At 33.7% G+C, this 10,481-nt stretch overlaps 2 protein-coding genes across 7 annotated transcripts; one reads left to right on the top strand and one right to left on the bottom strand.

The window, feature by feature from the left end:
• The first annotated feature begins 338 nt into the window (after positions 1 to 338).
• LOC132803720 (nucleoside diphosphate kinase 1) lies at positions 339 to 2,682 on the top strand. Its single transcript, XM_060817106.1, has 4 exons — positions 339 to 562; positions 1,131 to 1,179; positions 1,589 to 1,820; positions 2,242 to 2,682. The coding sequence occupies exons 1-4, from the start codon at positions 512 to 514 to the stop codon at positions 2,354 to 2,356; spliced, it is 447 nt and encodes a 148-aa protein (XP_060673089.1). The 5' UTR covers positions 339 to 511; the 3' UTR covers positions 2,357 to 2,682.
• Positions 2,683 to 3,442: 760 nt separating this feature from the next.
• Positions 3,443 to 9,849, bottom strand: LOC132803719 (uncharacterized). 6 transcript variants are annotated; one of them, XM_060817100.1, is made up of 10 exons: positions 9,367 to 9,849; positions 9,063 to 9,245; positions 7,981 to 8,090; positions 6,939 to 7,007; positions 6,628 to 6,743; positions 6,416 to 6,497; positions 4,795 to 4,915; positions 4,483 to 4,530; positions 4,225 to 4,319; positions 3,443 to 3,867 (listed from the first exon to the last, which is right to left on the bottom strand). In XM_060817100.1, the coding sequence occupies exons 2-10, from the start codon at positions 9,154 to 9,156 to the stop codon at positions 3,766 to 3,768; spliced, it is 837 nt and encodes a 278-aa protein (XP_060673083.1). In that variant the 5' UTR covers positions 9,157 to 9,245; positions 9,367 to 9,849; the 3' UTR covers positions 3,443 to 3,765. The 6 variants fall into 6 exon arrangements, with proteins under 6 accessions (XP_060673083.1, XP_060673084.1, XP_060673085.1 ...); XM_060817101.1 differs by having other exon boundaries at positions 9,063 to 9,225; XM_060817102.1 differs by having other exon boundaries at positions 9,063 to 9,168.
• Positions 9,850 to 10,481: the final 632 nt, after the last annotated feature.

Genomic DNA, 10,481 nt, shown 5'->3' with positions numbered 1-10,481 from the left:
TGAAGTATTATAAAATTTTCTTTAATTTTTTTATTGCGTCATCTTCTACTCTCTATATACTACATTTTGAGAACACACATATTACAATGCAATAAAAAAATATATATATATATATATTTTTTTTTTTTGAAAATACTGAAAAATATAGAGTTAATAATTTATAACAAATGCAGAGTTAATAATTTATTTTTGAGAACACACACTACTATTTCGCTATCAGATTATGTGGCCACAGCTCAATGGCTCCGCCTGGCCGTTCACCTGCAAAAAGATTAATAATTAAAAAAGCATTAAAAAGTAAAGCAAAAATAAAAATAAAATCTTCGGCGAATATTCCGTGGAGAGTAGGGTTAGGGTTTTTCCCATATAGCAAAGTTTGTTTGTGTGTGTGTGTGTGTGTGTGTGTGTGTGTGTATATATATATATACAGCCTATTCTCTCCCTCACTCTCGTCACTGAACTCGGTCTCTCTGAAACAGTTAGTATTACTGCGTAGCTCACTGAAGCAAAAATGGAGCAAACTTTCATCATGATCAAGCCCGATGGAGTCCAGAGAGGCCTGGTATGAATTTCTTTTGTGATTTTAGGCGTGGTAACTTTAAAAACTACTCTAATCTTTCATAGTTTTTTGTGGGTTTCTTGAAATTTTTGTTTTTTTTTTTTAATGATTTCTTGACAAATTGTACGGATGTAGTGTTTGGTTGGTGGGAAATTTTGGGAAAAAAGAAATGAGTGTTATGGTTGTCTTTTCGGGTAGGGCCGAGGAAGAAATCATTTCTTGCTTAAATCTGAAGTTTATGTGCGCGATTATTTTTATGCTGGTGCTGAATAATAGTTTCCGTAGACTAGCGTTTTGATTGTTGCTTGAGAATCAGAAGAATCGAAAAGAAAGTCTTGCGATTTTTTTTTTTTTTTCTTTTTGATGTTTCAATCTTGTATATTGGATAAGCCAGAACCATTCACACAACTTAGTGGCGGTTGAATGTAAAGATTTTTGCCTGGGTTGGGAATTAAAAATTTAATATTTGTGAGAAGAAATAAACGACAAGATCTAACATGTTATTCCTATTTTTTAGTCTTTTAAAGGCAGCTCAATTTTCTCATAGACTTGCATCTTTTTTCATTTTCAGGTTGGTGATATTATTGGCAGGTTCGAGAAGAAGGGATTCACTTTGAAAGGTGAATTTTTATTAAAAGTTAATTGGATGGTGTCATTTAAATACGAAAGTTTGGTATTATTCACAATGTTTTCTAATTGATAAAAAGTGATTGGTCCGCATAGAATTCATCTGAACTTTAGAGTTTTCCTCGCCTAGTATTTGATAGTTCATTCCCAAATAACTAACACAGCTAGCAAACGTTATGCAATTGAAGATTTGAGTATCAATTTCTATTTATACTGTAGTTTTCTGGCAATATTTGAATTTTTTATCTTCGAAGTTTCCAAATAGAATATGTGAATTGATGTATCTATGGGAATTTTCATTTAAAAAAAAAAGAAAAAAAAGTGCACAGCAAAATTTGGTTTTAGATTTGGTGATATTAAAATTGTTTTCTCTCCAATTGAATATGTTTATTGATTTGTTAGGTTTGAAGCTCATTACTGTTGATCGTCCTTTTGCTGAGAGACACTATGCTGACCTCTCTGCAAAGCCCTTTTTCAGTGGCTTGGTTGATTACATTATTTCTGGACCCGTTGTTGCTATGATCTGGGAGGGTAAGAATGTTGTGACTACTGGTCGGAAGATTGTTGGAGCCACCAACCCTGCAGAGTCTGCCCCTGGAACCATCCGTGGTGATTATGCCATTGACATTGGCAGGTAAATTACTTCTTCTTTAGTAGCTTCGGAGGGATATTGTAAAATATCTCATTTACTAGTTTATGAATTATGATTATGATGTTGGTGGTGGAAAACCTGTTGGGAATTTTTTTTTTCTTTTTTTTTTTTTTTTTCCTCCTAATATAGTTTGGATTAGAAGCAACATCTCTTCTTTTGGTTAACATAAGGTCTGGTTTGGCTCAAAATAGTTGATCTAGATGTGGAAATATGCCCAACTGTTTTTTTGGTTTGTCAAGTATCTTTTGGAATAACTCTTGGATATGTTGGGGATTATAATGTTTAATTAAGGGTAATGAGTTCTAGCTTCTAAGAGCAGGTTTTGAAGTTTATGTTGTGGCATCGTTATGAAGTGGTTTCCAGTCTACTGTATTGACACGAAGGAATCATTTTGAATTTGCAGGAATGTCATTCATGGTAGCGACTCAGTTGAGAGTGCAAGGAAGGAGATTGCACTCTGGTTCCCTGATGGCTCTGTTAACTGGCAGAGCAGCCTTCACCCTTGGGTTTATGAATAAACTCTGATTGAGCCATGTGTTGCTGCCAAGATCCTTTTGCTACCTCATTTAGTCTTTCTTTCTCCATATCTGCTAGGTATCAGGATGTGACTTCATTTAAGCTGCAGTTTGTCATGCTGTCTCCTTGGAATCTAGAGATGCAAGCTTATGAAGTTTTTAAACTTAGTGATGCTAAACTTGTTCGATTTTATTGTGAACCTGCTAAAATTTGAGTTTGTGATCCGTGAGTTTTTAAGTGTGGAAATCTTGGTTGTCATATTTGATAGGCGTCTTAATCTAAAGTACATTTTGTTTAAAATAAATTCCAAAATTGATTATCAACTAAATTATATGCTCATTTATGTGATCTGATCACCTTTATCTGATCCAAGGGGGTGATCGGACGGAACTGGAAGTTTGTCATTTGTCTGATGTTGGTATAATGCTTAAATAAGACTAGGCAAGTAAACAGTTGAAACAACGCAGCTACAATGATTGGGGATGCCTCTTTGATCAAGATTTTTAAAGGAAGTTGGTTAGAGCCTAATAGTTGTATATGATACATGCTAAAGTGATGGCAAATAGCTCGGAAAATTCTCCAGGAAACTCAATAAAAGTGAAAGATTGACTAGTTTAGTCTTGAATCACATTCTAACGAGGGCTTCCTTGTTCCTTTTATTTTTTATATTTGGTCCAACATCAAGACCAGTAATAGCCAAAAAAAAACAAAAAAAAATAGAACCAAAAGCAAAAACGAAAAACCAGCTATAATAGCTCTGGTTGGGAGGCTAGAATTGGCAACTAGGCTCAAAACGGAAAAGCCAAACTGAATGGATAGAATGAAAGCCATTTACAAATTTGCAAATTATTTCTTTGACAAATTTAGAATGATGTTCAGCATGCACAAGAAACCTGAGAGACAATTTTCCAGAAAACAAATAATATTTTAAATCACAGAGAAATTCGATACTGCAGGTGATTAAACTACTCATTTAGAATTCACTAAGTTCTTAATAAGCGTTGAAGAATATTGTGCCTAAGATGTGCTGGTTTTTTTCCCCCAATTGTTGGACTTCAAAATGAACTCACCAGTCAAAAAAATAAAAATAAAAATAAAAATGGAAACACAAATCAACATTCTTAAAGTTTGATACAATGGTATTTTCATAATTTGACATGCCGTGTGAGAAGAGATTAAAATGCTGTATATGAAACCTGAATGAAATCACATTAGGTTTTAGCCTTACAACCTCAAGAAACTAAACACCTTCCGGAGAATCAAATCAAAATATTCCAACTTGCAGCAATAAAAAGTTGAAAGCACCTTTGTCATTTACAAACACAATCGAGTCAGAAGCAACAAGTGTCCTGTGGATGGCGCACATAAACCGGCTGCGATAGCTATCTTGTAGACTTCAAGTACTTCTGTACTATCGCGAAAGAAGGCCATATGAGGGCAATTCTTCAAGCCGTGTTATATCTTCAAGCAGAAGCTCTTTTTCCAGCTGTCGACGTGTGGATTTCATCACTGTCTGTTAGGAACACAAGACAAAAGGGAAAGAAATGAGCAAAACATATAACCTAACGTGTTTGAGTGAATTTGCCACTATCCACACCCCAAAGGCAAAAAGCCTATGTCATTAAGATAGGGTAAAAGATAACAACCAGTTCTCAAACACATGATTATTTAATACAATCAAAAATATACTCCGGTAATCCTTCACACGAGCATTAATAGCACTATTTTACTGTTTGGGACATATAACTTGATCAGACGAATATGCCAGAAAATTAATAGAAAATGCAGAGATTAAACAATGGCCATTGTTTAGATCATCTCCTGTCTTCCAGTATCTAAAAAGGTAAATTCAGATTCAGAAAATACATACATTAAAATCCATATATGATGCACGCATTGTGAGCCACTGATGATCCATTAGCTTGAATGTGATGCAATAAAGAAGGTCAAATGCAAGCTCGTTATCTGTCATGCAAAACATAGAAAATAATTATTACTTTAGTCAAATTCATGAAACATGTTAAAAGAGCTACTTTGGGAGCAAGAGTGCCTCCTACCACACCACTTGACTATAGAACCTTAAGAAATAAGAATGTGGCCGTGGCTCTAGAATACCATCCCAACATACCTGCAAGGAACTTCAAGAAAGTTGCTCCAACCAGCGTTCTTGGTTTGACTGTTAAGAGTAGAAAATTTATTAGTTAACCAATGAAGAATATTTAAAAACCAAAACTTTTGAAAAGTGAAACCCTCAAAAATTCCACTTCTCCAAAACATTGTAATTGCATCTATCAGAAATACATCTACCAAAAATGTGATAGCACTCTGGCTGTCATGAATAACATACAAGCTCCAGAAGGGTCAAAATATTGGAAAGGAAGAAAAAGAAAAGAAAAAAGACAATATTTTAATAAACAAAAAAATAAAACTATTAAAGGACCTGCTTCAAGATCGAGCATCTGAATAAGCATGAATGTAATGTTCACACCAGCCACAGCAAATGGGTATTCCCAAACCGAGCGATCACCTTCCTGCTTTCGAAGGAGATCCTGGAAGGATTTCTGTTTCAAACAACCAGTTCTCAACAAAATGCAATATAAAACGGATATAAAGATAGGAATATAACTTTGTATACTACCAAAAGTCTTACAGAACCAAAAATCATGTTCAAACACGCAAAAATTTTGTATTAATCAAGAAGAGGTGCTAGTTATGAGTCCCAAGCACTCAATTTGAAATGACCCCAGTGCACTCTCATTTACTTGGTCATTTTCCATGAAAATTTAAATCTACTTTTTTCTTTCCTTTCTGGTAATTTGCACAACTACAAATCTATACAATTAACATGAAACAACATTACATTATTGCAATATTAACAGACCAAGCTAAACAAGTAGGCCTGCTCAATAGCATTTAATAAATAAGTTTATTGCTATTTATCACTAACATATTAAGAACACGATACTTAGTGTAGGGGCAGTGAAAAAAAAGACAGATCCTGTACAAGGAAAGCAGTAGCAGAGGCAGCACTTTATCTGATTTGCAGAACTAAGAAAACTAATATTTCTCACAAACAATATTGTACGGAATAAATAAAATTTCTCTTTTATAGAAGATAACACTTCAATTGAAGCTGCAAGTGCCAACCAGCAAAACTCTGTTTACTACAGTTTGGGGCCAGACTAAAATCAGTACTCATATTTATAAGTCATACATAAAGGAAATTAAAATATTTAACTTTAAAAATGAAGTTTTAACATTTAGAATTTCACCTGAAGAAAATCTCACCTGTTGAACAATTGTATTAATCCACTTATCTAATCAAATTAATAAAGATTATCAGAATTGATTTCTTCATTTTCACAAACAGTTTATTTGTTTAGGAATATATTTCAGATGATAAAGTGATAAAAGAAGATTTTCAAGTCCTTCTCCAAGGAGATCCTCATCTTTGTTTACTTCCCCTAAGTCTAAACCTGATAGTGGCATGAAAATAAAAGCCCTTTTCTCATAATAAGAAAAACAGACTCTTAATTACATATTTTAATTAGAATTAAGCCTACTAGTCAAAACAAAAATGCAACGCCCACAAATTACAGGCGGTAACAATCTGTAAGAACCAAGGGAGATGAAGAGTGTGCCATTCACATGGAAACATTTAAATGGGTATTACATGGAGAAAGCTCAAAGAGGACCAGTTCCTCAAAAAGTGGGTAAATATAAATCTTGATAGGAAATTATGCTTTTTTCAGTAATCTACAAATTATCACATCAGAGAACACTTCAAGAAACTAAGTTTTCTGTAGTGGGGAAAAAATCATCCTTCGTATTGTGGCAACTTTTAATAAGAAGTATCTAATTAATGAAATATTCATGATTTTTACTTCAATCAAATACTTGGCAATTAGTTCTTTCAAGTGGAAGAAAAGGTTGAACAGCAACATAAATTTTTAAAAGTATTTTCCCGTATTACATGATCAAAAAAGAAAAAATCCTTTCAATATTCCAGACATTAATTCACTTTCAGACAAAACCAGCAAAAAGGGATCTAGAAGATTTACAGAAGCAGGAGATGATACTGATCGTACCGGAAAATTCCTGGCAAAAAATAACAAATTCTCCAATGATATGAAACCACCACCCCTACCAGATAAATCCAAACATCAAACAGTTAGTCACCAAACAGAAGGAAAAAGAAGATAAGAAAGTGAGGATGGGGGAATCTGTCAGACTAACAATATATAAGGCGTAAAACTGGTTAAACAGTATCTACCTAAAATCTGTTGATGGGTCCTTTCCTTGCCACCCCATTTCCTTCCATTGATCAGATATTAAACCATGAAGTTCTTCTTCGGGAAAGGCAGCATTCCAAAGAGCCCTTAGAGCTTCCTACAATAATGCAGAAATACAAATAACAGGAATAGCATTCACACTTCAAGAAGCAAAACGAAAATACGGATGATCCATGAGCATAGGGACCATAAAGATAGATTAATAAGGAAGCATTCAATTCCTCTCATATTTGATAGTTTAAAGTGCATCTTTCACTTCCTACACCATAAGAATATTCAGCTAAAAAGATACCTGATGCTCAAGGATTGAACTATCATAAGCAACATCTATCCGGTTCTGTAGTCTCTGCAAGCATTCCTCCTGACAAAGCCCAATCAAAATATAAGGGTATCTGAGAGAAGTCAGAAGACAACTTTAATAGCTCCGGTAGTTCATGTGTTACACAAACCAAAAGCGTAACTTGATAAGACATGCCTGATAGATCTAATACCTCACGATTTAAGCCAAGGTTGTTGACAATATATCTAAAAATCCCAACAAAGATTAAAAAACAAATTATATGAACCAGAAAAGCATGAGAAGCTGAGTGCAAAACAATCACCACATGGCAAAAAATTGGTTAACATAAGCAAATCTTTTAGAGCTGAAAATCAACAAGGCTTTGGAGAAGACTTTCCTAAAGTTTTACGGATCATGATATATAACATGTTAATGCCCCTTAGGATCCTCATATGAAGATCTCCTTAAAAAACGTATCAAGTGTAAAAGACAAACTATTTGTAGGAAACAGAAGCAACTAAATCATAATAAAACAAGAAAATCTACTCATAAATCAAACAACTAATGTATAACCAAACAAACAAAAATATATACTAAAATCTGAAATTTTAGTCACAACAACCAAGAGATAACTCCCTGAACTCTCTCAGCAACATGTTTGACAAACATTCTATCTGACAAAGTTCATAAGTTTTAGCAAACTATACACTTGGAATGTCAAAGAATATTGACCACTATGTATTTCTTCTAACCCCGATCAAATAAATTAACTAACCACCTTATCACATATCAGCAGCCAATCAAGGAAATTTAAGCTACATAAACAGCCACGAAAGAAAGTAAAGGAACAGGGAAAACAAGAACAATAAATGGAAAATGTGAATTGCCTCCTAAAATAACTCTATTCTTGAAAACTAACCTAAAATAACTCTATTCTTGAAAACTAACTTAATAAGGGGCACAAGACATCACATGACGTAAATGATGGCGGGAAAAAGAGAAGTGGAAACCATAGGAGGATGGCAGCTAGTCAATGAAATCACAAGCACGCTACCTGGGCAGGGGTTAAATCAAACGAAGGACGGGCATCACTCTCTCTTCTCTGTGCACACACACAAGAAAGCCCTCTACCAAGCCATGCTGCTGACCCTGCTACAACCTCAGCTGTAACAAAATAAACCACACATCAACTACCAAAGAGTTTCTAAGTAGACTACAGATAATTTTTCTGTTGCTATATGGTGCCAGAAGAGTTCAATTATTCTGTTGAAAAGGAAGAAACAAAAGAAAAATATGAAACAGTTTATGCATGTTAATGCTTCATGGTACCAAACCACCATTTCCCCATAACAGAATTTAAGAATGTGGCAGAAGTTAAAAACAATTTGCAATCAAACGTAGCAGCTACACGTATTGCTACTATATATACTATAAAAATTAGAATAAGCTAATTGAATTTTAAAATTTATAATAAAATTGTTAAAAGCCAAAATTTAAAAATAAAAAATAAAAATAAAAATAAAAACAGTAATAGAACTCCAAGTGTCGATAATAACAATTCCATTTACACGAGTCGCAGCACTCATAGGGCAAGAAATGCCACATGGGATTTGAGTCCCTATACTGCCTACAAACGTAAATTTGAAGAAACAACCCTCATTTTGTGTAAATCAAATAAGCAGTCACAAAAAATACCTAAATACAAGCTGTAAACTAAGATAAATTTAATTTTAAAAAAATTGCACGACCAGATAAGATATTTTCTGAGTTTCAATTCAAGCTCTCTAAACTTGGAGACACTAAAACGCCAGATAAACAAAAAGATAAAGGGAGGAAAAAAAAATCATAATTCACCCACCACAGCAAATTTGAATATCAGAAAGCATCAAGGTACTGATTGCTTCAAGGACACTCCAAGCTATATACAACAATCTCACTCACAGATCTAAACTCTAAAAAAATAATAAAAAATAGGAAAATAGAACTGTTGGACAAGATAAAGCGAGCGATAAAAAGGTTTTAATATTTATATAGAAGAAAATTGGGGAAGAAGAGAGAGATAGAGAGAGAAAGAGAGAGAATAAAAAACAATAAAAATAAAAAGGTATAGCCAAGGAAAAGAAATTAAAAGAGTACCAGAGGTTGAATGGCAGGTGTTGCCTCGGTCAAGACCTTGAGAAATCCTCCTGACAGCAACAAATGAACCTCCACCACCTCCTCTGTCGTCCATATTCTTCTTCCACTACACCATCACAACTAAATTCACACACACTTCCCTCCACCTCCAATTTCCCAAACCCTAACCAAAAATGAAAAACTCTGTCCTCCAAAATTAACAACTCAGAAAAAACACGCAGATAACTTTAAAAAAAAAAATTAAAAATAAGTGAAAATGCAAAACGAAACCTAATCAACAATCCGATTAAAAGCTTCCTAAAACCTGAAGATTTTGTTTACGTTCTCTCACTCCCCCCCGAGCAATCCACCACCAAAAAGGAAATGCAGAGAGAACCAGCACTTTTACCCGATTAGGAAACAAGCAAGAAAGAGTCCAAAAACCGCTAAGGATTAGTCCAGAATCCGAAGAAGATTAGAAAACGAAGAAGTTCTCCGGCAATCGAAACAAAGAAAACAGTCCAATTAGGTCCGATAACACGAAAACTTAAAAGAGCAAAAAGCACGACAGCGATCGAAAATGTAGGAAGAGAAAAAGGAGATTTTCTTGGATGAATGAGAAAGAATCTTTGAGCGAAAATGTCTTAGGGTTTTTCCAAGATCTGAGACCTCCACTCCCTTATAGAGTCAGTTACACAGAGCTCTCTCTCTCTCTCTCTCTCTCTCTCTCTCGCTCTTCTATATCTCTCTTATCTTTCTTTCTCGCATTCTCTTCTTTCTCTCTTTTGTTTGTTTACAAAGACAGAAAAAGAAAAATAAAAGAGAAATCGGAGCTTACGAAAAAGGGTTTTATATTTAATTATTATTGTTTATTAATATTAATTTTATTTAGTTATAAAATTCTTTATACTTCTTATTATTTATTTATTTATTTTATGTTGAGAGTAACGGAACCATGAAACAGTGATAGTGACGGAGTTCCAAAGTAGGAAAAAGAGGAGGCAACGGGGCCTGGAGGGGTGTTTTAGTCATTTTGGACATTAGTTTAGTTGGTCGTATTGAAATTTTTTTTTTCTTTTTTTTAATTCCTAATGATCCTATTTTTCTTTTCTCTTTTTTTTTTTTTTTGGGAAATATTAGTGTTTTTCTTCCTTATGGATCTCCTAATTCAATTATTTTTGTCATTTGATTAGAAAGGAAAAAACATTAAGTTTATTATTTTATATTTAGTTCAATTTGATTTATAGAATGTACAATTATAGGATTTGTATGATTTTTGTTTTCTTTTTCTTTTTTTTTTTTAAAAAAAATTCAAAATTTCAAAGCATAATCGGCTTAAGCATATTGTCAGCTCTTAAAAGGTTTTGACTCGTTGGCCAAAAATACCATTCGGTTGGAACTTAGAAAATGACTCTTATATTTAAATTAGTTATATTTATG

Source organism: Ziziphus jujuba, chromosome 5 (assembly GCF_031755915.1).
Source record: "Ziziphus jujuba cultivar Dongzao chromosome 5, ASM3175591v1".
NCBI lineage: Eukaryota > Viridiplantae > Streptophyta > Magnoliopsida > Rosales > Rhamnaceae > Ziziphus > Ziziphus jujuba.
This window is presented reverse-complemented; position numbering and strand designations above follow the sequence as displayed.